Source organism: Pseudophryne corroboree, chromosome 9 (assembly GCF_028390025.1).
Source record: "Pseudophryne corroboree isolate aPseCor3 chromosome 9, aPseCor3.hap2, whole genome shotgun sequence".
Taxonomy (NCBI): domain Eukaryota; kingdom Metazoa; phylum Chordata; class Amphibia; order Anura; family Myobatrachidae; genus Pseudophryne; species Pseudophryne corroboree.
In genome coordinates, this window is record NC_086452.1 from 49,759,418 (window position 1) to 49,786,995 (window position 27,578).

The 27,578-nt window shown below is 48.9% G+C and overlaps 1 protein-coding gene across 1 annotated transcript; it reads left to right on the forward strand.

Moving 5' to 3' along the window:
• CFAP144 (cilia and flagella associated protein 144) lies at positions 1 to 25,940 on the forward strand. Its single transcript, XM_063939304.1, has 4 exons — positions 1 to 231; positions 24,665 to 24,724; positions 25,446 to 25,549; positions 25,628 to 25,940. The coding sequence occupies exons 1-4, from the start codon at positions 93 to 95 to the stop codon at positions 25,739 to 25,741; spliced, it is 417 nt and encodes a 138-aa protein (XP_063795374.1). The 5' UTR covers positions 1 to 92; the 3' UTR covers positions 25,742 to 25,940.
• Positions 25,941 to 27,578: the final 1,638 nt, after the last annotated feature.

The following is a 27,578-nucleotide window of genomic DNA, read 5'->3' on the forward strand; positions in this document are numbered from 1 at the left end:
CCATTGATCAGGCGCCGCTTAGGGCAGGCTGAGGGGGTCCTTGTTGGTTTCTCTGGTAACGGGACGCTAAGCAGCATCTGCCGGCCGGGGAGATGGCGGGAGCAGCAGCAGCAGCGGTGAGAGTACCGCGGGACGAGGTCACTCTGAACGCCATCCACCGGGAGACCATCCGCAAGGAGGAACGCTGCCACCGGCTGGTCACCGACTTCACCATCAACCCCTTCCATAAGAGTAATGGATCCGGCACAACGCCCAGACATACATACAGATACTTCTACATACATACATAGACACACAGGTCACATATTAGATACATATACATAGGTGTACATATTAGATATATACACACACATATACAGTTGTGCTCATAAGTTTACATACCCTAGCAGAATTTGTGATTTTTCTGGCCATTTGTCAGAGAATATAAATGATAACTCACAAACTTTTCTTTCACTCATGGTTAGTGGTTGGGTGAAGCCATTTATTGTCAAACAACTGTGTTTACTCTTTTTTCTCTAACGTCCTAGTGGATGCTGGGGACTCCGTAAGGACCATGGGGAATAGCGGCTCCGCAGGAGACTGGGCACAGCTAAGAAAGAATTCGGACTACCTGGTGTGCACTGGCTCCTCCCACTAAGACCCTCCTCCAGACCTCAGTTAGATTCTTGTGCCCGGCTGAGCTGGATGCACACTAGGGGCTCTCCTGAGCTCCTAGAAAGAAAGTATATTTAGGTTTTTTATTTTACAGTGAGATCTGCTGGCAACAGACTCACTGCAGCGAGGGACTAAGGGGAGAAGAAGCGAACCTACCTAACTGGTGGTAGCTTGGGCTTCTTAGGCTACTGGACACCATTAGCTCCAGAGGGATCGACCGCATGGAACCGGCCATTGGTGTTCGGTCCCGGAGCCGCGCTGCCGGCCCCCTTACAGAGCCAGAAGCAAGAAGAAATCCGGAAAATCGGCGGCAGAAGACATCAGTCTTCACCAAGGTAGCGCACAGCACTGCAGCTGTGCGCCATTGCTCCTCATACACACTTCACACTCCGGTCACTGAGGGTGCAGGGCGCTGGGGGGGGGGGCGCTGGGGGGGGGGGCGCCCTGAGCAGCAATATAAACACCTTGGCTAGCAAATCATCACAATATATAGTCCCAGGGCTATATATGTGATAAATACCCCTGCCAGAATCCATAAAAAAGCGGGAGAAAAGTCAGCGAAAAAGGGGCGGAGCTATCTCCCTCAGCACAATGGCGCCATTTTCTCTTCACAGTGCAGCTGGAAGACAGCTCCCCAGGCTCTCCCCTGTAGTTTTCAGGCTCAAAGGGTTAAAAAGAGAGGGGGGGCACTAAATTTAGGTGCAATATTGTTTATACAAGCAGCTATTGGGGGAAAAATCACTCAGTTATAGTGTTAATCCCTGCATTATATAGCGCTCTGGTGTGTGCTGGCATACTCTCTCTCTGTCTCCCCAAAGGACTTTGTGGGGTCCTGTCCTCAGTCAGAGCATTCCCTGTGTGTGTGCTGTGTGTCGGTACGGCTGTGTCGACATGTGGGATGAGGAAGGTTACGTGGAGGTGGAGCAGAGGCCGATAAATGGGATGTCGTCCCCTGTGGGGCCGACACCAGAGTGGATGGATAGGTGGAAGGTATTATACGACAATATCAACTCCTTACAAGGCTGGATGACGTAAAACAGCTGTGGGACAGCCGGCTTCTCAGCCCGCGCCTGCCCAGGCGTCTCAAAGGCCATCAGGGGCTCAAAAAAGCGCCCGTTACCTCAGATGGCAGACACAGATGTCGACACGGAGTCTGACTCCAGTGTCGACTAGATTGAGACATATACACAATCCACTAGGAACATCCGTTACATGATCTCGGCAATAAAAAATGTGTTACGCATTTCTGACATGAACCCAAGTACCACATAAAAGGGGTTTTATTTTTGGGGAGAAAAAGCAGCCAGTGTTTTGTTCCCCCATCAGATGAATGAATGAAGTGTGTAAAGTAGCGTGGGTTCCCCCAATAAGAAACTGGTAATTTCTAAAAAGTTACTGATGGCGTACCCTTTCCCGCCAGAGGATAGGTCACGTTGGGAGATATCCCTTAGAGTGGATAAGGCGCTCACACGTTTGTCAAAAAAGCTGGCACTGCCGTCTTAGGGTACGGCCACCTTGAAGGAGCCTGCTGATAAAAAGCAGGAGACTATCCTGAAACACACTCAGGTTATATACTGAGACCTGCAATCGCCTCAGCATAAATAGTGCTGCTGCAGCGTGGTCTTATACCCTGTCAGATAATATTAATACTCTAAGACAGGGAAAATAGTTTGCTAACATAGAGCATATTAAAGACGTTGTCTTATATATAAAGGATGCACAGAGGGATATTTGCCGGCTGGCATCCAGAATTAATGCAATGTCCATTCTGCCAGGAGGGTATTAGAAACCCGGCAGCGGACAGGTGATGCTGCCTATAAAAGGCACATGGAGACAGGTGCGGTAGGGGCGCGTCTCGGGAACTTCAGGGACCAGTGGGTTTGCCCACAGGTGGATCCCTAGGTTCTGCAAATAGTATCACAGGGATACAGGCTGGAGTTCGAGGCGACTCCCCCTCGCCGTTACCTCACCTCAGCCTTGCCTGCTGCCCTCGGAGAAAGGTAGTACTGGCGGCAATTCACAAGCTGCACTTCCAGCAGGTGTAATCTAGGTACCCCTCCTTCAACAAGGCCGGGGTTACTATTCCAAAATGTTGTGGTACCGAAACCAGACGGTTCGGTGAGACCCATTCTAAAATTGAAAGCCTTGAACACTTATATACGAAGGTTCAAGTTCGAAATGGAATCGCTCAGGGCGATTATTGCAAGCCTGGAGGGTATCACTGGACATCAAGGATGCTTACCTGCATGTCCCTATTTACCCTTTTCACCAGGAGTACCTCAAAATTGTGGTACAGGATTGTCATTACCAATTACAGACGTTGCCGTTGGTCTGTCCCCGGCACCGAGGTATTTACCAAGGTAATGGCCGAAATAATTATCCCGTACTTGGACGATCTCCTTATAAAGGCGAGGTCCAGGGAGCAGTTGTTCGGCGGAGTAGCACTATCTCGGGAAGTGCTACAACAGCACGGCTGAATTCTGAATATTCCAAAGTCGCAGCTGGTTCCTACGACGCGTCTACTGTTCCTGAGTATGGTTCTGGACACAGAACAGGATAAAAAGGGTTTCTCCCGGAGGAGAAGTCCAAGGAGTTGTCGTCTCTAGACAGAGACCTCCTAATACGTATACAGGTGTAGGTGCATCAATGCACGCGAGCCCTGGGAAGGATAGTAGCTTCTTACGAAGAAATTCCATTCGCCAGGTCCCATTCAAGGATTTTCCAGTGGGATCTGTTGGACATGTGGTCCGGGTCGCATCTTCAGATGCATCGGCGGATAACCCTGTCTCCAAGGGCCAGGGTGTCGTTGTTGTGGTGGCTGCAGAGTGCTCATCTTCTAGGGGGCCGCAGATTCGGCATACAGGACTGGGTCCTGGTGACCACGGATGCCAGCCTTCGAGGCTGGGGGGCAGTCACACAGGGAAGAAACTTCCAAGGCTATGGAAAAGTCAGGAGATTTCCCTACACATAAATATTCTGGAACTAAGGGCCATTTACAATGCCCTAAGTCAGGCTAGACCCCTGCTTCAACACCGGCCGGTGCTGATCCAGTCAGACAACATCACGGCGGTCGCTCATGTACACGACAGGGCGGCACAAGAAGCAGGATGGCAAAGGCAGAAGCCACAAGGATTCTCCGATGGGCGGAAAATCATGTGTTAGCACTGTCAGCAGGGTTCATTCCCGTAGTGGACAACTGAGAAGCAGACCTCCACCCGGGAGAGTGGGGACTTCATCCAGAAGTCTTCCAAATGATTGTACACCGTTGGGAAAGGCCACAGGTGGACATGATGGCGTCCCGCCTCAACTAAAAGTTACAAAGATATTGCGCCAGGTCAAGGACCCTCAGGCGATAGCTGTGGACGCTCTGGTAACCCCGTGGGTGTACCAGTCGGTGTATGTGTTCCCTTCTCTGCCTCTCTTACCCAGGGTAATGAGAATAATAAGAAGGAGAGGAGTAAGAACTATACTCATTGTTCCGGGTTGGCCAAGAAGAGCTTGGTAACCAGAACTCCAAGAAATGATCTCAGAGGACCTATGGCCTCTGCCGCTCAGACAGGACCTGCTGCAGCAGGGGGCCTGTCTGTTTCAAGACGTACCGCAGCTGCGTTGACGGCATGGCGGTTGAACGCCGGATCCTGAAGGAAAAGGGAATTCCGGAGGAAGTTATCCCTACGCTATTTAACGCTAACCATTATCACCGCATATGGCGGAAATATGTTGCGTACTGTGAGGCCAGGAAGGCCCCAAAGGAGAAATTTCAGCTAGGTCGATTTCTGCACTTCCTACAGTCAGAGGTGACTATGGGCCTACAATTGGGTTCCATTAAGGTCCAGATTTCGGCTCTATCGATTTTCTTCCAAAATGGAACTGGCTTCACTGCCTGAAGTTCAGACATTGTCAAGGGAGTGCTGCATATTCAGCCTCCTTTTGTGCCTCCAGTGGCACCGTGGGACCTCAACATGGTGTTGGGTTTCCTAAAGTCACATTGGTTTGAGCCACTCAAAACCGTGGATTTAAAATATCTCACGTGGAAAGTGGTCATGCTTTTGGCCTTGGCTTCGGCAAGGCGGGTGGCAAAATTGGCGGCTTTGTCATGCAAAAGCCCCTATTGGATTTTCCATATGGATAGGGCAGAATTGAGGACTAGTCCCCAGTTTCTTCCTAAGGTGGTATCAGCTTTTCACTTGAACCAACCTATCGTGGTGCCTGCGGCTACTAGGGACTTGGAGGACTCCAAGTTACTGGACGTAGTCAGGGCCTTGAAAATTTATGTTTCCAGGACGGCTGGAGTCAGGAAGTCTGACTCGCTGTTTGTCCTGTATGCACCAAACAAGATGGGTGCTCCTGCTTCAAAGCAGACTATTGCTCGCTGGATTTGTAGCACAATTCAGCTTGCGCATTCTGTGGCTGGCCTGCCGCAGCCTAAATCTGTAAAAGCCCATTCCACGAGGAAAGTGGGCTCTTCTTGGGCGGCTGCCCGAGGGGTCTCGGCTTTACAACTTTGCCGAGCTGCTACTTGGTCAGGGGCAAACACGTTTGCAAAATTCTACAAATTTAATACCCTGGCTGAGGAGGACCTTGAGTTCTCTCATTCGGTGCTGCAGAGTCATCCGCACTCTCCCGCCCGTTTGGGAGCTTTGGTATAATCCCCATGGTCCTTACGGAGTCCCCAGCATCCACTAGGACGTTAGAGAAAATAAGATTTTACTCACCGGTAAATCTATTTCTCGTAGTCCGTAGTGGATGCTGGGCGCCCGTCCCAAGTGCGGACTGTCTGCAATACTTGTATATAGTTATTGTTAACTAAAAGGGTTATGGTTGAGCCATCTGTTGAGAGGCTCTGTTATGTTCATACTGTTAACTGGGTATAATATCACGAGTTATACGGTGTGATTGGTGTGGCTGGTATGAGTCTTACTTGGGATTCAAAATCCTTTCCTTATTGTGTCAGCTCTTCCGGGCACAGTATCCTTACTGAAGTCTGGAGGAGGGTCATAGTGGGAGGAGCCAGTGCACACCAGGTAGTCCTAATTCTTTCTTAGCTGTGCCCAGTCTCCTGCGGAGCCGCTATTCCCCATGGTCCTTACGGAGTCCCCAGCATCCACTACGGACTACGAGAAATAGATTTACCGGTGAGTAAAATCTTATTTTAAATCATAATGACAACAGAAACTACCCAAATGATCCTTATCAAAAGTTTACATACCCTGGAGATTTTGACCTGATAACATGCACACAAGTTGACACAAACAGGTTTGAATGGCTACTAAAGGTAACCATCCTCACCTGTGATCTGTTTGCTTGTAATCATTGTGTGTATATAAAAGGTCAGTGAGTTTCTGGACTCCTGAAAGACCCTTGCATCTTTCATCCAGTGCTGCACTGACATGTCTGGATTCTGAGTCATGGGGAAAGCCAAAGAATTGTCAAAGGATCTGCGGGAAAAGGTAATTGAACTGTATAAAACAGGAAAGGGATATAATAAGAATTTACTCACCGGTAATTCTATTTCTCGTAGTCCGTAGTGGATGCTGGGAACTCCGTAAGGACCATGGGGAATAGACGGGCTCCGCAGGAGACTGGGCACTCTAAAAGAAAGATTAGGTACTATCTGGTGTGCACTGGCTCCTCCCTCTATGCCCCTCCTCCAGACCTCAATTAGGGAAACTGTGCCCGGAAGAGCTGACACAACAAGGAAAGGATTTGGAATCCAGGGTAAGACTCATACCAGCCACACCAATCACACTGTACAACTTGTGATAACCATACCCAGTTAACAGTATGAACAACAACTGAGCCTCATTCAACGGATGGCTCATAACAATAACCCTTTAGTTAAGCAATAACTATATACATGTATTGCAGAGAGTCCGCACTTGGGACGGGCGCCCAGCATCCACTACGGACTACGAGAAATAGAATTACCGGTGAGTAAATTCTTATTTTCTCTGACGTCCTAGAGGATGCTGGGAACTCCGTAAGGACCATGGGGATTATACCAAAGCTCCCAAACGGGCGGGAGAGTGCGGATGACTCTGCAGCACCGCATGAGCAAACTCCAGGTCCTCCTCAGCCAGGGTATCAAACTTGTAGAACTTAGCAAACTTGTTTGACCCCGACCAAGTAGCAGCTCGGCAAAGCTGTAAAGCCGAGACCCCTCGGGCAGCCGCCCAAGAAGAGCCCCCCTTCCTTGTGGAATGGGCTTTCACCGATTTTGGATGCAGCAATCCAGCCGCAGAGTGAACCCGCTGAATCGTGCTATAGATCCAGCGAGCAATAGTCTGCTTCGAAGCAGGAGCGCCAACCTTGTTGGCTGCATACAGAATAAACAGCGAGTCAGACTTTCTGACTCCCGCCGTTCTGGAAACATAAATTTCTCTGACGTCCTAGTGGATGCTGGGTACTCCGTAAGGACCATGGGGAATAGACGGGCTCCGCAGGAGACTGGGCACTCTAAAGAAAATATTAGGTACTATATCTGGTGTGCACTGGCTCCTCCCTCTATGCCCCTCCTCCAGACCTCAGTTAGAATCTGTGCCCGGCCAGAGCTGGATGCACTTTAGGGGCTCTCCTGAGCTTCCTAGAAAGAAAAGTATTTGTTAGGTTTTTTATTTTCAGTGAGATCTGCTGGCAACAGACTCACTGCTACGTGGGACTTAGGGGAGACGAGCAAACCTACCTGCTTGCAGCTCGCTTGTGCTTCTAGGCTACTGGACACCATTAGCTCCAGAGGGATCGAACACAGGGCCCGACCTCGATCGTCCGTTCCCGGAGCCGCGCCGCCGTCCCCCTTGCAGAGCCAGAAGACGGAAGAAACCGGAGGAAATCGGCAGCTGAAGACTTCGGTCTTCATTAAGGTAGCGCACAGCACTGCAGCTGTGCGCCATTGCTCCCTATGCACACCACACACTCCGGTCACTGATGGGTGCAGGGCGCTGGGGGGGGGGAAAGCGCCCTGGGCAGCAATTAGAGTACCTTACATGGCTAATTGACGCATAATACAGCTTTTAAGCTGTATATGTGCATAATCCCCTGCCATTATACAGATAAAAAAGCGGGAGAAGTCCGCCGAGAAGGGGGCGGGGCTATCTTCCTCAGCACACCGGCGCCATTTTCTCTTCACAGCTCTGCTGGAAGACAGCTCCCCAGGCTCTCCCCTGCAGTTTCCAGACATCAAGGGCAAAAAAGAGAGGGGGGGCACTAAATTTAGGCGCAAAACTATATATAAAAGCAGCTATAGGGAAAATCGCTTTTGTTAGTGTAAATCCCTGATTATATAGCGCTGTGGTGTGTGCTGGCATACTCTGTCTCCCCAAAGGACTTTGTGGGGTCCTGTCCTCAGTCAGAGCATTCCCGGTGTGTGTGTGCGGTGTGTCGGTACGGCTGTGTCGACATGTTTGATGAGGACGCTTACGTGGAGGCGGAGCAGGTGCCGATAAGTGTGATGTCGCCCCCTGCGGGGCCGACACCTGAGTGGATGGATATGTGGAAGGTATTAACCGACAGTGTCAACTCCTTACATAAAAGGTTCGATGACGCAGTTTTGGGACAGCCGGCATCTCAGCCCGCGCCTGCCCAGGCATCTCAGAGGCCGTCAGGGGCTCAAAAACGCCCGCTACCTCAGATGGCAGACACAGATGTCGACACGGAGTCTGACTCCAGTGTCGACGAGGATGAGACAAATATACAACCCACTAGGGCCATCCGATGCATGATTACGGCAATGAAAAATGTGTTGCACATTTCTGACATTAACCCGGTTACCACAAAAAAGGGTATTATGTTTGGGGAGAAAAAGCAGCCAGTGACTTTTCCCCCATCTGATGAGTTAAATTAATTGTGTGAAGAAGGGTGGGGTTCCCCCAGATAAGAAACTAGTAATTTCTAAGCGGTTACTAATGGCGTACCCTTTCCCGCCAACGGATAGGTTTCGCTGGGAGACATCCCCTAAGGTGGACAAAGCGCTCACACGCTTATCAAAAAAGGTGGCACTGCCTTCTCAGGATACGGCCGCCTTAAAGGAGCCTGCAGATAGAAAGCAGGAGGCTATCCTGAAGTCTGTGTATACAGACTCAGGTACTATACTGAGACCTGCTATTGCTTCAGCATGGATGTGTAGTGTTGCAGCAGCGTGGTCTGATTCCCTGTCTGATAACATTGATACCCTTGACAGGGACACTATATTGCTAACCATAGAGCATATTAAAGACGTAGTCTTATACATGAGAGATGCACAGAGGGACATTTGCCAGCTGGCATCTAGAATTAATGCAATGTCCATTTCTGCCAGGAGAGTATTATGGACTCGGCAGTGGACAGGTGATGCTGATTCTAAAAGGCACATGGAAATTTTGCCTTATTTCTTTCAAAGAAATGGACACAGCGCCATCTAGTGCCTGGGATTATTAAATGCACCTTTTAATCTGAAGCAGATATCAGCAGTGTCGTTTTTGTTACTTTTTGCTTTGGGACTACCTATCAGCCCGTCAAAATGACGGAACATAACAGTCATGTCAGCGCTGTTGGCTGTGCGCACCCGAACGGATCAACACTTCGAGTGGTCGCTGGTGTGTAAAACACTTTGATGCCCCCCATAGAGATTTCAATGTGTGGAAGGTGAATCTTAATTCACCCATTTTTCTCTCCGGCTGTGAGAATATTTTATGTAAGCATCTCTGTGTGTCTATAGAAGTGACAAGTTGCGCCATCTCTTCCTCACGTTTTTTGTTGGTGTATATTCTTGAAGTGAAACCACGGTGAAGGTTTCTTTGTGTGGGATGAGAGGCTGACACTTGTTAAAAGCGCAAGAAAGATCTCCTTTCTTTTTTTAACTTATATAAGGAAGTTCAAGTTCAAAATGGAATCGCTCAGGGCGGTTATTGCAAGTCTGGAAGAGGGGGATTACATGGTATCACTGGACATCAAGGATGCTTACCTACATGTCCCCATTTACCCACCTCACCAGGTGTACCTCCGTTTTGTGGTACAGGACTGCCATTACCAATTCCAGAGGTTGCCGTCTGGTCTGTCCACGGCACCGAGGGTATTTACCAAAGTAATGGCCGAAATGATGATACTCCTTCGGAAGAAGGGAGTTATACTTATCCCGTACTTGGACGATCTCCTTATAAAGGCGAGGTCCAGGGAGCAGTTGTTGGTCGGAGTAGCACTATCTCAGGAAGTGCTACAACAGCACGGCTGGATTCTGAATATCCCAAAGTCGCAGCTGGTTCCTACGACGCGTCTGCTGTTCCTGGGTATGATTCTGGACACAGAACAGAAGAAGGTGTTTCTCCCGGAGGAGAAGGCCAAGGAGTTGTCATCTCTGGTCAGAGACCTCCTAAAACCACAACAGGTGTCGGTGCATCACTGCACGCGAGTCCTGGGAAAGATGGTAGCTTCTTACGAGGCAATTCCATTCGGCAGGTTCCATGCAAGGATCTTTCAGTGGGATCTGTTGGACAAATGGTCCGGATCGCATCTTCAGATGCATCGGCTGATCACCCTGTCCCCGTGGGCCAGGGTGTCTCTGCTGTGGTGGCTGCAGAGTGCTCATCTTCTCGAAGGCCGCAGATTCGGCATACAGGACTGGGTCCTGGTGACCACGGATGCAAGCCTCCGAGGTTGGGGGGCAGTCACTCAGGGAAGAAACTTCCAGGGACTATGGTCGAGTCAGGAGGCTTCCCTACACATAAATATTCTGGAACTAAGGGCCATTTACAATGCCCTAAGTCAGGCAAAACCCCTGCTTCAAAACCAGCCGGTGCTGATTCAGTCAGACAACATCACGGCGGTCGCCCATGTAAACCGACAGGGCGGCACAAGAAGCAGGATGGCGATGGCAGAAGCCACAAGGATTCTCCGATGGGCGGAAAATCACGTGATAGCACTGTCAGCAGTGTTCATTCCGGGAGTGGACAACTGGGAAGCAGACTTCCTCAGCAGGCACGACCTCCACCCGGGAGAGTGGGGACTTCATCCAGAAGTCTTCCAGCTGATTGTAAATCGTTGGGAAAGGCCACAGGTGGACATGATGGCGTCCCGCCTCAACAAAAAGCTAAAAAGATATTGCGCCAGGTCAAGGGACCCTCAGGCGATAGCTGTGGACGCTCTAGTGACACCGTGGGTGTACCAGTCGGTTTATGTGTTCCCTCCTCTTCCTCTCATACCAAAGGTACTGAGGATAATAAGAAAGAGAGGAGTAAGAACTATACTCATCGTTCCGGATTGGCCAAGAAGGACTTGGTACCCGGAACTACAAGAAATGATCTCAGAGGACCCTTGGCCTCTGCCTCTCAGACAGGACCTGTTACAGCAGGGGCCCTGTCTGTTCCAAGACTTACTGCGGCTGCGTTTGACGGCATGGCGGTTGAACGCCGGATCCTGATGGAAAAGGGCATTCCGGTTGAAGTCATTCCTACGCTGATAAAAGCTAGGAAGGATGTGACAGCAAAACATTATCACCGCATATGGCGAAAATATGTTGCTTGGTGTGAGGCTATGAAGGCCCCAACAGAAGAATTTCAGCTGGGTCGATTTCTGCACTTCCTACAGTCAGGAGTGACTATGGGCCTAAAATTGGGATCCATAAAAGTCCAGATTTCGGCCCTGTCTATTTTCTTTCAAAAAGAACTGGCTTCACTGCCTGAAGTTCAGACGTTTGTTAAGGGAGTGCTGCATATTCAGCCCCCTTTTGTGCCTCCAGTGGCACCTTGGGATCTCAACGTTGTGTTGGATTTCCTAAAATCACATTGGTTTGAGCCACTTCAGACCGTGGAGCTAAAATATCTCACGTGGAAAGTGGACATGCTATTGGCCTTAGCTTCGGCTAGGCGTGTGTCAGAATTGGCGGCTTTGTCATGTAAAAGCCCCTATCTGATCTTCCATATGGACAGGGCAGAATTGAGGACTCGTCCCCAATTTCTCCCTAAGGTGGTATCAGCGTTTCATTTGAACCAACCTATTGTGGTGCCTGCGGCTACTCGGGACTTGGAGGATTCCAAGTAGCTGGACGTAGTCCGGGCCCTGAAAATCTATGTTTCCAGGACGGCTAGGGTCAGAAAAACTGACTCGCTGTTTATCCTGCATGCACCCAACAAGCTGGGTGCTTCTGCTTCTAAGCAGACTATTGCTCACTGGATCTGTAGCACGATTCAGCAGGCTCATTCTGCGGCTGGACTGCCGCATCCTAAATCAGTAAAAGCCCATTCCACGAGGAAGGTGGGCTTTTCTTGGGCGGCTGCCCGAGGGGTCTCGGCTTTACAACTTTGCCGAGCTGCTACCTGGTCGGGATCAAACACGTTTGCAAAATTCTACAAGTTTGATACCCTGGCTGAGGAGGACCTTGAGTTTGCTCATTCGGTGCTGCAGAGTCATCCGCACTCTCCCGCCCGTTTGGGAGCTTTGGTATAATCCCCATGGTCCTTACGGAGTACCCAGCATGCACTAGGACGTCAGAGAAAATAAGATTTTACTCACCGGTAAATCTATTTCTTTTTCATCCACTAGGGGTCACTGGAGTACTCTTGGGATATGGACGGCTTAGCAGAAACAAAGGCACTGAATATTTAAATTTAGAACTCTCCACCCCTCCATATCCCAGAGTACCTCAGTGTACTACCTCAGTGTTTTTTCTGTGCTCACAGCACTAACAAGGCTTGTGGGAAGTTCCCACACTTGGTGGAAGATTTTATTAATTTTTCATTTTTACTTTTTACACTTAGCACATCCCTTCCCAGTTTCTGTAAAAACATGGGTCCGGGATAGTGCCGCTGCACGGACAGCGCATGGCGTGTCGGTCCTCACAAAGAGCACCCTCACAGGCAGCCCACTGTCTCCTGCAACAGCTGGACGGAGCTTACACATAGAAGCCCCGTCGCAGCCATGACCTGAAGAGCTGGACGGAGCTTACACATAGAAGCCCCGTCGCAGCCATGACCTGAAGAGCTGGACGGAGCTTACACATAGAAGCCCCGTCGCAGCCATGACCTGAAGAGCTGGACGGAGCTTACACATAGAAGCCCCGTCGCAGCCATGATCGGAAAGCGTCGCAGACCTCCCTACAAAAGGTATGCTGGGAAACGGGGCGGTCAGCGCAGGCTGCCGCCCCGCTGTGTGGGGTCCGTTGGTAAAGCCGCCCGCTCACTGCCGCTCATAATAGCCGCCCCAGCCGCTCCATCCAGCGCTCCGTCTGCCGCTCCGACCGCCCGCTCCAAGGCGCTCCATCAGCGCGGTATTCAAAGTACACCGCTCAAGACCCGCCGCAGCTTGCCTAGCGACGCCGGAAGCCGCTACGCGCTCCGGCCAGCCGACCTCCGCTGCTAAATACGTGTCTCTCGCCTCCCTGCAATGAGCTTCTCGGCTCCCCGCTGAGACACAGCGCGGTACAGGGAAGGGGGGGGTGGGGGACCTGGCTGATTACAGCGCGGCTGCAGCTGCCATATTTATAGAAGGTATTAATGCTGCAAGGGGAAAGAATAGCAGGCTGCCATATCTGTAGAAGGTATTAATACAGAATTAACTGCAGGCAGAGCTTATATTAAATGGATGTGACCTGCCTGTGCTTATCACGGTATAATAGGCTATTGAGCCTATATATATTAACACTGAAGGCATGTATTGTAACTGCATGTGATTATCACTGTATACTAGACTGTGATTATCACTGTATAATAGTCTATTGAGCCTATATTAACACTGCAGCAGGTATTGTAACCTGTCCTGTGATTATCAGTGTAAGCATGGCATGGGGGCCATTTTAACCATGTTTCCTGTTTCTTCCAGTTTGTAATTCCAGAACGTTCCTGCCCTACATCTCTACGCCACCGGAGGCGCAGGGGTATTAGTGGGAATTTTGGTTCAGGTTTCACATAGGCTGGCCATGTGAACTGTATTTCGGCCATAAATATATATATATATATTACACACCTTAAGTAAAGATTTTACTGAGTCGTGCAAGTGTCTGTCCTTTGGCTATTGTGTTGTCTGTTTGTATAAGGTGTAAGGCTCCAACACAGACTAAATATAAGGTTTACTACAATGTCTGTACATAAATCTACCACAGGTTCAGTTTGTTTTGTAGGTTTCCACTCCGGAAGCCGGTTCATTCCCAGATCCTATGTTAAGCATTGGCAATTCAAATTGACTCCGCTAGACAGGAGCGGTAAGATCGGAGTCTCGGAAGTTACTCCGCCAGCTCTAACGGAGGAGTCTCAGCCTTTCCAAAGGTCCAATTTCCCTTTGGGTACCAGGGTGTTAATTTAACTGGTCTTATAATTTAATGCAGTCTGACAATTCTATGTCAAACCTCACAGCGCTAACTACAAGTGAGAAGGGCACATTAAACCAGCAGTCAGATAGTGCGGGTTTTGACAACCATACATTGCTAATGACCAGTGAGTCAATGTCTCAATTTTACAGAGACTAAGGAGACTCTAACATCTAATCCGTCGTATTTAATAAACGACAGATTTTCAATGAGTTTCTTATTTAGAATATCTTACTAAGATTTAAGTCTATTTACCCGTTTCCACATCTAACGCCATTGGTAAATATCGTCTGTGTCAAACCTTATAAAGACCCAAGATACATTTGGGTCACTAGGCGCTCTATGTCTGGAAACAATGACGATCACGTTAGACTTATCGTTAAGAGAAGCTGCAGAGTATCTCTGTAAAGCTTCTGCTGCCGCCTGTTACCTCGATTCTCGCTTTTCATCGTCGCTAGTTTCAGCACGACAAGGCCAGAAGTTGTTTGGTCCGGCGTTTAAAGGCTTTAGACTTCAGTCTTTTCAAGGCTGTGGTACAAAAACAGTCACGCCTTGTAACGCCAGGGCGCTAAAGTCACAACAAACAGTGGCTTGACGGCCTCTCAGGCCTTTACGAATTTCCAATTGTGGAAGCGCGCCTTTACACGTTACATTTGCCGGGTTTCCAGCCATCCACTCATGGATGTATCCGCTATTTAGGGTTAAAAGACTGCCTCTGTCGGATGAAATTAGGCGTTTTGGCAGGTTGCCATTCAGTCTCTGCTGGTTTCAGCAGTTTTTATTTCCAGGCCTGGTACACCAACAGAGTCAGGGTTATTTATTCCCCTCTGTTTGGGGTACCGAAGCCGGAGGGCTCCGTCGCAGTCTCAATCAGCAAGTCACTTACTACAGATTGAAAATGGATTTTCTGCGGTTAGTATTTGCATATTTGGAGCCACAAGATTGCATGATTGCGCTTGATCTTCAGGATGCGTATTTACCCATTCCGGTTTGGTCATCTCATCACAGGTTCTTGCGTTTTGCAATACGCCACAACCATTAACCGTTTCAGGTTCTACCGTTTGGCCTCTTGTCAGCGCCTCGGGTATTCACCAAAGTGATGTTGGTGATGATAGCTCATCTCAGAGCCCTGGCAGTGACAATCGTTCCATACTTAGACGATCTGCTCATAAGAGCTCCGTCTCAACAGAGGTTCCTCTTACTTGCGCTGCTAACGTACACCACGGTTGCAGTGTCAAGTTCAAAAACAATCGCATCTAATTCCGTCTGAACGACTTCAATTCCTAGGTATGATTACAAATACGGTAAATCAAAGATTTACCTACTACACCAGAAAGAACAGATTATACCATCTGGTACAATTAGTGCAAAAGCCACGCACACTAGCGGTACATTGGTGTATTCACCTATTAGGAACAATGATGTGCTTTCGAAGCGCTTCAGTTCGGCGGGTTTCACTCGCGTTTCCCACAGGGGGGCGAGGATGTCTCTACTCTGGGCGAGAGTCTCAGAGGTTGGAGAGTTGTAGTTTAAAATGGTCAGCGACAGGGTTTCTAAAACGGGTTACGACAGATTGCTGTCTATAAATGTCCTGGAACTCCGTGCAATTTACAATGCACTACATGCTTCGCTTTCAGACTGTCCAAGTGCAGTCAGACAACGCAACGGTAGTTGCATACACAACAACCAGGGAGGACCGAGAAGCCGCATGGCAATGCGGGAGGTAGCTCGAATCCTCAATTGCCCAGAATACCACAAGGTGATATTGTCGACTGGGTTCATTCCGGGAGTGGACATCTGCGAGACAGATGATCTCAACCGTCGGGATTTTCATCCAGGAAACTGGGCATTAAATCGAGAGGTGTTTCACACGTGGGTCCACAGGTGGGGTTACCCTCAGGTGGACATGATGGCATCTCGCCACAATTACAAACGGCCAGTATGTGTACAGAACGACAGATCCCAAGGGCAGTGGCGGTGGATGCTCTCACATTCGCGTGGTCGTACAGCCTCGTGTATCTGGTTCCACCGTTTTCCGCTGCTCTCTCCGTTGCTAAAACGGATCATAAGACAGTTCGTCACAGTCATACTAGTGATATCTCATGGGTCTCGGAGAGCTTGCTTCTCGAATCTCCATGGAATACTCGCACACGATCCTTGGCCGCTCATACTACGTCCAACCCGTTACAACAGGGACCGTTCTTTTACCCCTATTTACCGCGCCTGCGGTTGACGGGGTGGTTGCGAGACCGCCCTCTTAAGAAAAGAGAGGGCATTACGGTATCGGTTATACCAACCATGTTACGAGCTAGGAAGCCGGTTACGGCAGCTCATTATTACAGAATTTGGCGTGCCTATATAGGTTGGTGTGAAGCTCGGAAGTTTCCGACATCATCTTTCAAGTTACCCGTATTCTGTTATTTTACAGATGGGGTGGGATGGAGAACTGCGTTTATCTACACTGAGGGTGCAGGTATCTGTGTTGTCAATTTATTTTCAAAGACGATTGGCTCTATTGCCGTCGGTACACACCTTTCTACAGGGTGTCCTCAGAGTGCAGCCTCCATTTATCCCACCTACAGCGCCAGGCGACTTGAAGCTGGGTTCAGATTTCTTACAGTCTTCATATTTTGAACCCTTACAACAAGTGGGGATTAAGTTTCTCACTTGGAAAACGTTTTTTCTTCTAGCCTTAGATTCGGCAAGGCGTTTTTCAAATTTGGGTGCCTTGTATTGCAAGCCACCGTATTTGGGTTTCCTGATGACAGAGCGGAACTTCGGACGAATTCCGATTTCTTACCAAAGCTAGTGTCATCTTTTCACATCAATAAACCAATAGTGGTTCCTGTGTTTACAGCACATTCTAGAATTCTGAATGTGGTACGCGCATTGCGCGTTTATATGTCCCGAACGTCTACAGTTCGTAATACGGATACGTTGTTTGTTCTCTATGATGCTGGCAAGTGGGGTTAGCCAGCTTCTCAGCAGACATTATCCAGATGGATAAAACTGACTACACGTCAGGCTTACCTTAAGGCTAAGTTACAGTCGCCTACATCAGTAATAGCTCATCCCACAGGTTCTGTGGGAACGTCATGACCAGCTGGTCAGGGAGCTTCTACGACGCAGCTTGACCGTGCGGCTACATGGTCTTCAGTGCACACATTTGTGCGCGTTTACAAGTTTGAAACGTTTGCGGCATCAGCATCTAGCTTTGGCCGCCTAGTGTTACAGGTGTCAAACAGCTCTCCCGCCCACGAGGGAAGCTTTGGTACGTCCCAAGAGTACTCCAGTGACCCCTAGTGGATGAAAAAGAAAATAGGATTTTGGCACTTACCAGGTAAATCCTTTTCTTTGAATCCATAGGGGGCACTGGACGCCCACCCAGAGCAGTTTTACCTGGGTTGTATTAAGCTCAGAGGAGCTTATGGTAACACATTTTCACCGATTGGTTCAAATTATAAAGGTCTATCGGTTATGGTGTCAACTGTTTAGTTGTCAGTAACGTTATGTGTCAACTTTGTTGTTGTCCGTTATGTTATAGGAATTCTCCATTGTCAACCTCTCTATAGTTCCTGTTCGGCTCAGTAAAAAACACTGAGGGTAGTACACTGAGGTACTCTGGGATATGGAGGGGTGGAGAGTTCTAAATTTAAATATTCAGTGCCTTTGTTTCTGCTAAGCCGTCCATATCCCAAGAGTACTCCAGTGCCCCCTATGGATTCAAAGAAAAGGATTTACCTGGTAAGTGCCAAAATCCTATTTTCTCGTAGTCCGTAGTGGATGCTGGGAGCCCGTCCCAAGTGCGGAATTCTGCAATACTTGTATATAGTTATTGCTTAACTATAGGGTTTTTTTGTTCTGAGCCATCAGTTTAATGAGGCTCAGTTGTTGTTCATACTGTTAACTGGGTATAGTTATCACAAGTTGTACGGTGTGATTGGTGTGGCTGGTATGAGTCTTACCCTGGATTCCAAATCCTTTCCTTGTAATGTCAGCTCTTCCGGGCACAGTTTCCCTAACTGAGGTCTGGAGGAGGGGCATAGAGGGAGGAGCCAGTGCACACCAGATATAGTACCTAATCTTTTCTTTAGAGTGCCCAGTCTCCTGCGGAGCCCGTCTATTCCCCATGGTCCTTACGGAGTACCCAGCATCCACTACGGACTACGAGAAATAGATTTACCGGTGAGTAAAATCTTATTTTTCAAAGCCCGGACTACGTCCAGCAACTTGGAATCCTCCAAGTCCCTAGTAGCCGCAGGCACCACAATAGGCTGGTTCAAATGAAACGATGATACCACCCTAGGGAGAAATTGGGGACGAGTCCTCAATTCTGCCCTGTCCATATGGAAGATCAGATAAGGGCTTTTATATGACAAAACCGCCAATTCTGACACACGCCTAGCCGAAGCTAAGGCCAATAGCATGACCACTTTCCACGTGAGATATTTTAGCTCCACGGTCTTAAGTGGCTCAAACCAGTGGGATTTCAGGAAATCCAACACAACGTTAAGATCCCAAGGTGCCACCGGTGGCACGAAAGGAGGCTGAATATGCAGCACCCCCGGAACAACGTCTGAACTTCAGGCAGTGAAGCCAGCTCTTTTTGAGAGAAAATGGATAGGGCCGAAATCTTGACCTTTATGGATCCTAATTTTAGGCCCATAGTCACTCCTGACTGTAGGAAGTGCAGGAATCGACCCCGCTGGAATTCCTCTGTAGGGCCTTCCCGGCCTCACACCAAGCAACCTATTTTCGCTATATACAAGTGAAAAAGTCTTGCTGTCACGTCTTTCCTAGCCTTTATCAGCGTAGGAATAACTGCTTCCGGAATGCCCTTTTCCGCTATGATCCGGCGTTCAACCGCCATGCCGTCAAATGCAGCCGCGGTAAGTCTTGGAACAGACAGGGCCCCTGTTGCAACATGTCCTGTCTGAGAGGCAGAAGCCCTGAGTCCTCTGAGAGCATTTCTTGCAGCTCCGGGTACCGAGTCCTTCTTGGCCCATTCGGAACAAAGAATATTGTTCTCACTCCTCCTTTTATTACAATTCTCAGCCCTTGGGTATGAGAGGAAGAGGAGGGAATACATAGACCGACTGGAACACCCACGGTGTTACTAGTGCGACCACAGCTATCACCTGAGGGTCCCTTGACCCGGCTTAAAACCTTTTTTAGCTTTTTATTGAGGTGGGACGCCATCTAGTCCACCTAAGGCAGTTCCCATCAATATGCAAACTGCGTGAAGACTTCCTGATGAAGTCCCCACTTTCCCGGGTGGAGGTCGTGCCTGCTGAGGAAGTCTGCTTCCCAGTTGTCCACTCCCGGAATGAACACTGCTGACAGTGCGCTTACTTGATTCTCCGCCCAGCGAAGAATTCTGGTGGCTTCTACCCTCGCCACCCTGCTCCTTGTGCCGCCTTGGCGGTTTACATGAACCCCTGCGGTCTGACTGGATCAGAACCGGTTGGTCGCGAAGCAGGATCTCCGCTTGACTTAGGGCGTTGTATATGGCCCTTAGTTCCAGGATATTGATGTGAAGGCAAGTCTGTTGACTTGACCACAGACCTTGGAAATTTCTTCCCTGTGTAACTGCCCCCCACCCTCGGAGGCTTGCATCCGTGGTCACCAGGATCCAGTCCTGAATGCCGAATCTGCGGCCCTCGAGAAGGTGAGCACTCTGCAGCCACCACAGGAGAGACACCCTGGCCCTGGGGGATAGGGTGATTAACCGATGCATCTGAAGAGGTGATCCGGACCACTTGTCCAGTAAGTCCCACTGGAAGGTCCTCGCATGGAACCTGCCTAAGGGGATGGACTCGTATGATGCCACCATCCTTCCCAGGACTCGAGTGCAGTGATGCACCGACACCTGTTTTGGTTTTAATAGATTCCTGACCAGTGTCATGAGCTCCTGAGCTCTCTCTATCGGGAGATAAACCCTTTTCTGGTCTGTGTCTTGGATCATGCCTAGGAGAGGCAGATGAGCTGTAGGAACCAACTGCGACTTTGGAATATATAGAATCCAGCCGTGTTGCCGTTACACTTCCAGAGAAAGTGATACGCTGTTCAGCAACTGCTCTCTTGATCTCGCTTGTATGAGGAGATCGTCCAAGTACGTGATAATAGTGACACCTTGCTTCCGCAGGAGCACAATCATATCCGCCATTACCTTGGTTATGACAATCCCGTACCGCAATTCTGAGGTACGCCTAATGAGGTGGATAAATGGGGACATGAAGGTATGCATCCCTTATGACCCGATTCACGATAAAGTCTCCCTCTTTTTAGGCTTTCCCTGACCGCTCTTAGCGATTCCATCTTGAACTTGAACCTTCTCAGGTATATGTTCAGGGATTTTTAATTCAATATGGGTCTGACCAAACCGTCTGGTTTCGGGATTACAACATGGTCGAATAATAACACCCTCTTGTTGAAGGAGGGGACCCTTGACCACCACCTGTTAAAGATACAATTTGTGAATTGCAGTTAACACTGGCTCCCCCTCTTGGGGGGAAGCCCGCAGGGCCGTCGGTGAGGGGGCATCTTCTCACAGTCCAGCTTGTATCCCTGAGACACAATATCTATTGCCCAGGGACCTAACAGGGAGTGAACCCACTTGTGGCTGAACTTACGAAGGCGTGTCCCCACCGGGCCTAGCTCCGCCTGTGGAGCCCCAGCGGCATAGGTGGATTTTTGTAGGGGCCGGGGAGGACTTCTGTTCCTGGGAACTAGCTGTGTTGATCCCGGCTCTGACAATAAAGGACGCACCTCAGACTTTCTTGTTTCTTTATTCGAAAGGCTGCATTTAATAATGTCATGCTTTCTTAGGCTGTGCAGGAATATAAAGCAAACTAGCAGAATTACCAGCTATAGCTGTGGAGACCAGGCCCGAGAACCCTTCTCCACACAATCCTCAGCCTTCCATATGCCTCTTAAGTCGGCATCATCTGTCCAATGCATATTCTACAGGACACGTCAAGCAAAGATCGACATAGCTTTGACTCTAGGACCCAGTATACTCATGTCTCTTTGGGCATGCTTTATAACTATATATCTATCACTTAAGACAGCATCTTTAATATATTTACTAGGGTCTCAATCTCTGCTGATAAGGTACCTGTCCACGCTGCCACAGCGCTATAAACCCATGCCGACACAATCGCCGGTCTGGGTAGTATACTAGAATGTGCACGCTATCTGCAGGATCCCTGAGAATAGCAAGTGCTACCGTCTGTGCAAACAGGACACCCTAGGGGAAGATTATCAACACATCCTGGCCCTAGTGGGGAAAGGATACAGCCTGAGAATTCTCTTGTGGGAAGCTGCCGTCTCTTGTCTGGAGATTCCCGCTCTTTTTCCTCATGAGGGAAATTTACCTCAGCATTCTTCCCCTTAAACATGTGTATTCTCGTATCAGGGACAGATGAGTCATCAGTGATATGCAAATCATCTTTTATTTCAATATCATATATTGAATACCTTCTAGCCATCTTGGCTGTAACTTTGCATTATCGTAGTCGACAGTGGAGTTAAACTCCGTGTCGATACCAGTGTTTGTTATTTTGGATAGTGAGCATTGTGAGACTCTGAAGGTCTCTGTGACATAGGGACAGACATGGGTAGATTTCCTGTCTGTTCCCTAACCATTTGTGCAATAAATTCACCTTGGCACTTACACATATCCAAACAGTTGTTGACGGAGACACCCTCTCACATACATATCCGCTCTATCACCTCCTTAGAGGAGCCTTTTACCTCAGACATGTCGACACACGCGTACCGACACACCACATACACAGGGGATGCTCTATTAGAAGACAGTTCCCCCACAAGGCCCTTTGGAGAGACAGAGAGTATGCCAGCACACACCCCAGCGCTATATAACCCAGGGATTACACTACAACTCAGTGTTTACCCAGTAGCTGCTGTATATACAATTTTTGCGCTTAATTTATGTGCCCCCCCCCCCCTCTCTTTTCACCCTTTGTGTACCAGGATACTGCAGGGGAGAGCCTGGGGAACTTCCTTCCAGCAGAGCTGTGAAGAGAAAATGGCGCTGGTGTGCTGAAGAAGGCCCCGCCCCCTCAGCGGCGGGCTTCTGTCCTGTTTCTGACTAAAAATGGCGGGGGTTTTGCACATATACAGTCACAGACTGTATTATGTGTATTTTTATGCCAAAGGTATTTTTATTGCTGCCCAGGGCGCCCCCCCCCCCCCCCCCCAGCGCCCTGCACCCTGCACCCTACAGTGACCGGAGTGTGTGGTGTGCTGTGGGAGCAATGGCGCACAGCTGCGGTGCTGTGCGCTACCTTAATGAAGACAGGAGTCTTCTGCCGCCGATTTCATCGCTTCTCTTCTGTCTTCTGGCTCTGCAAGGGGGACGGCGGCGCTGCTCCGGGAACGGACGATCGAGGTCAGGCCCTGTGTTCGAACCCTCTGGAGCTAATGGTGTCCAGTAGCCTAAGAAGCACAAGCTAGCTGCAAGCAGGTAGGTTTGCTTCTCTCCCCTCAGTCCCACGTAGCAATGAGTCTGTTGCCAGCAGATCTCACTGAAAATAAAAAACCTAACAAATACTTTCTTTCTAGCAAGCTCAGGAGAGCCCACTAGGAGCACCCAGCTCTGGCCGGGCACATATTCTAACTGAGGTCTGGAGGAGGGGCATAGAGGGAGGAGCCAGTGCACACCAGATAGTACCTAATCTTTCTTTTAGAGTGCCCAGTCTCCTGCGGAGCCCGTCTATTCCCCATGGTCCTTACGGAGTTCCCAGCATCCACTAGGACGTCAGAGAAAAAAGATATCCAAGCAATTGAGAATGCCAATCAGCAGTGTTCAAACTCTAATTAAGAAGTGGAAAATGAGGGATTCTGTGGAAACCAAATCACGGTCAGGTAGACCAACAAAGATTTCAGCCACAACTGCCAGGAAATTTGTTCGGGATGCAAAGAAAAATCCACAAATAACTTCAGCTAAAATACAGGACTCTCTGAAAAAAAGTGGTGTGGTTGTTTCAAGATGCACAATAAGGAGGCATTTGAAGAAAAATGGTCTGCATGGTCGAGTCGCCAGAAGAAAGCCATTACTACGCATATGCCACAAAGCATCCCGCTTACAATACTCCAAACAGCACAGAGACCAGCCTCAAAACTTCTGGAACAAAGTCATTTGGAGTGATGAGACCAAAATTGAACTTTTTGGCCACAACCATAAATGTTACATACATTTGGAGAGGAGTCAACAAGGCCTATGATGAAAGGTACACCATTCCTACTGTGAAACACGGAGGTGGATCACTGATGTTTTGGGGATGTGTGAGCTACAAAGGCACTGGAAACTTGTCAAAATTGATGGCAAGATGAATCCAGCATGTTATCAGAAAATACTGAAGGAAAATTTGCACTCATCAGCCCGGAAGCTGCGCATGGGACGTACTTGGACATTCCAACATGACAATGATCCAAAATACAAGGCCAAGTCGACCTGTCATTGGCTACAGCAGAATAAAGTGAAGGTTCTGGAGTGGCCATCTCAGTCTCCTGACCTCAATATCATTGAGCCACTCTGGGGAGATCTCAAACGTGCAGTTCATGCAAGACAGCCCAAGAATTTACAGGAACTGGAGGCTTTTTGCCAGGAAGAATGGGCAGCTTTACCATCTGAGAAAATAAAGAGCCTCATCCACAACTACCACAAAAGACTTCAAGCTGTCATTGATGTTGAAGGGGGCAATACACGGTATTAAGAACTGGGGTATGTAAACTTTTGATCAGGGTCATTTGGGTAGTTTCTGTTGTCATTACGATTTAAAAAGAGTAAACACAGTTGTTTGACAATAAATGGCTTCACCCAACCACTAACCATGAGTGAAAGAAAAGTTTGTGAGTTATCATTCATATGCTCTAACAAATGGCCAGAAAATCACAAATTCTGCTAGGGTATGTAAACTTATGAGCACAACTGTACACATTAGATACATATACACACACACACACACACACACACACACAAAGGTGTTCATATTAGATATATACACACATACATAGGTGCACATATTAGATATATACACACACACACACACACACAGGTGTACATATTAGATATATACACACACAGGTGTACATATTAGATATATACACACACATACATACATACATAGGTGTTCATATTAGATACATACACAAACATACATAGGGATATATATATACATACATAGACACACACAGATACACATAATAGATATAGAAATACAGACGACACATAAATATACATACAGTACATAGATGCAATCAGATACACAGAGATAGATCTATGTATATGTAATATAATACGCACATAGGGCAGGTCGCCCAGCGCTGACTTCCAGTTATTTAGCAGTCGGCAGCCGCAGGATAAGTCCCCGGGGTGACATTGTGTTAGACAGCAGAGGGGTTGGGCGGCAGTCCGGGGCTGTATTACAGGGTAACCTACACCCAGTCTCTATCAGCGCTTGTACAGATGTTCCTTACTATGGGGCAACATACCCACTAGAAAAAAGTGATAATTGTACTGAACCCAAACAGACACAGATTTGCTTTTGAACAGAACGATGACTTTTAGAGTATTTATGTATAACATTAATAAATTCTGTATAAAAAGTTGCAGTGAGATAAATGTAAGGTTTAGATAACTGCGTACAAATAGGGCGAGCGTTCATTGCATCACACAGTATAAGAGGAAACCTTACCCATGTCTTCTGTCAACAGTTCATGCGGTCACGGGGAAGCCGATGGCGTGGCACGACAATCAGAACGAGCCTATCGATGGTAAGAATTATATTCTTGGGGGGGCGTTACGCCTTCATTGCGCAGACTATAATGGAGTGCATGTACCTAGTGGCTGGACCTATCACCATGAGATTTAGCCCTATGGGCCTAATTCAGACCCGATAGTAGCCCTACAAAATTTTGCAGGGCTACAGTAAGGCACACTGACATGCGGGCGGGCGCCCAGCACTAGTCCGCCCCGCTTGTCAGGCTCGCCCCACACCCCGCAGAAGTAACTCCCAGCGCAGCTTTTGCGTGCTGGCCGGGAGCTACTCGTCGCTGCCCGGGTCGCAGCGGCTGTGTGTGACGTCACGCAGCCGCCCGCCCCCCACATGGTCTGGCCACGCCTGTGGTGGCTAGACCGCGCCCACAAAACGACGGCCGTGCCGCCCCCTCCACCTGTCAATCAGGCAGAGGCGATCACTAGGCAACGACAGCCGTCAGCCATGCGCACTTCTGACCTGATTGCTGCAATGAACGGCAGCGTGCGGATCAGGTCAGAACGACCCCCTATGCCATCTGATTCTATAGTACATTTAAAGTAAGAATGGATGCCACCACTCGTGTCAATATCACCGTACAGAACTGTGCATTAAGCTGGTCAAATCAGGGTATTAATAAGCATCTCCCACATGGGTTTAGGGTGTTACAGCAACAGAACATTTACAAGCAAGTAAATAATTGTGTAACAGAATATCTATGCACTGCTTTTCTTCACCAGAAAACTTCCTGAAGGTTGTCCATCACACTGCACTGGAACCCACCAAAAAATACACCGAGCCTCAAACCACAAGTCAGGAAATTGGGTGGATCTCCCAGCCTCTGGTAGGTACCGGCTATGGGTCAGTGCGGAGGGGAAAGGATGTCCAGTGGCCGCAATGACTGAATTCTCTTCTGTTATAGATCAGCGTTGATAGGACAGACAGACGCCTGCATCACCACCGCCCTAAGACAGAGATCACCACTTACATGGAGTCAGCTTGGCGACTTAAAGAACAGCGTGTGAATCTGCAGTAATGCTTCCGTGATAGCATAGAATTGTTATATCCATCAGGTCATCTCCCCTTTGGTTGTGAACAGTATAGCTGAACTAAAGTGGTTCAGTGGCTGAAACCGAAAGTTGTATCATGTTCTACCGTCCACATGGCATCTTGCAAATGATTTTGACCAGGAATAGCCCAAATAAGAATAATAAAGCCGATACACCTGAATTAAAGTATGGATTCCCCTCTCTTATTATTGCACTGGCATGGTAATTGAAGAGCCTTCATCAGATTCCTTTGTCAATTCACGGATTACTGTTTCTCTGACGTCCTAGTGGATGCTGGGTACTCCGTAAGGACCATGGGGAATAGACGGGCTCCGCAGGAGACTGGGCACTCTTTAAAGAAAGATTAGGTACTACATCTAGTGTGCACTGGCTCCTCCCTCTATGCCCCTCCTCCAGACCTCAGTTAGAATCTGTGCCCGGCCTGAGCTGGATGCACTTAGTGGGCTCTCCTGAGTTCACTATAAAGAAAGTATTTGTTAGGTTTTTTATTTTCAGTGAGATCTGCTGGCAACAGACTCACTGCTACGAGGGACTTAGGGGAGAGAAGCAAACCTACCTGCTGGCAGCTAGCTTGTGCTTCTAAGGCTACTGGACACCATTAGCTCCAGAGGGATCGAACACAGGGCCCGACCTCGATCGTCCGGAGCCGCGCCGCCGTCCCCCTTGCAGAGCCAGAAGACGGAAGATTCCGGGAGCAAATCGGCGGCTGAAGACTCTGGTCTTCAATAAGGTAGCGCACAGCACTGCAGCTGTGCGCCATTGCTCCCACAGCACACCACACGCTCCGGTCACTGGTGGGTGCAGGGCGCTGGGGGGGGGGGGCACCCTGGGCTGCAATTTGTATACTTTTTGGCACATAATACAGTGTATAACACTGTATATGTGCAAAAAACCCCGCCATTAACATTATAAAAAGCGGGAGAAGCCCGCCGCTGAAGGGGCGGGGCTATCTTCCTCAGCACAGCCAGCGCCATTTTCTCTTCACAGCTCAGCTGGAAGGACGCTCCCCAGGCTCTCCCCTGCAGTATACACTACAGAAAGGGTAAAAAAGAGAGGGGGGGCACATAAATTTAGGCGCAAAATTGTGATATAAGCAGCTATAGGGGGAAAATTCACTTTGTGTATAGTGTATATCCCTCTGTTATATAGCGCTCTGGTGTGTGCTGGCATACTCTCTCTCTGTCTCCCCAAAAGACTTTGTGGGGTCCTGTCCTCAGTCAGAGCATTCCCTGTGTGTGTGTGCGGTGTGTCGGTACGGCTGTGTCGACATGTTTGATGAGGACGCTTACGTGGAGGCGGAGCAGGTGCCGATAAGTGTGATGTCGCCCCCTGCGGGGCCGACACCTGAGTGGATGGATATGTGGAAGGTATTAACCGACAGTGTCAACTCCTTGCATAAAAGGTTCGATGACGCAAGCTTTGGGACAGCCGGCATCTCAGCCCGCACCTGCCCAGGCATCTCAGAGGCCATCAGGGGCTCAAAAACGCCCGCTACCTCAGATGGCAGACACAGATGTCGACACGGAGTCTGACTCCAGTGTCGACGAGGATGAGACAAATGTACAATCCACAAGGGCCATCCGATGTATGATTACGGCATTGAAAAATGTGTTGCACATTTCTGACATTAACCCGGTTACCACAAAAAAGGGTATTATGTTTGGGGAGAAAAAGCAGCCAGTGACTTTTCCCCCATCTGATGAGTTAAATGAATTGTGTGAAGAAGCGTGGTGTTTCCCAGATAAGAAACTAGTGATCTCTAAGCGGTTACTAATGGCGTACCCTTTCCCGCCAACGGATAGG

What these genes read in the sequence shown, in the direction of transcription:
- CFAP144 (XM_063939304.1), top strand. Translation starts at nt 93, where the DNA reads ATGGCGGGAGCAGCAGCAGCAGCGGTGAGAGTACCGCGGGACGAGGTC. An exon ending in TCAGAACGAGCCTATCGATG is followed by an intron (nt 24,725 to 25,445) that starts GTAAGAATTATA and finishes TTTCTTCACCAG; the next exon opens with AAAACTTCCTGAAGGTTGTC. An exon ending in GGTGGATCTCCCAGCCTCTG is followed by an intron (nt 25,550 to 25,627) that starts GTAGGTACCGGC and finishes CTTCTGTTATAG; the next exon opens with ATCAGCGTTGATAGGACAGA.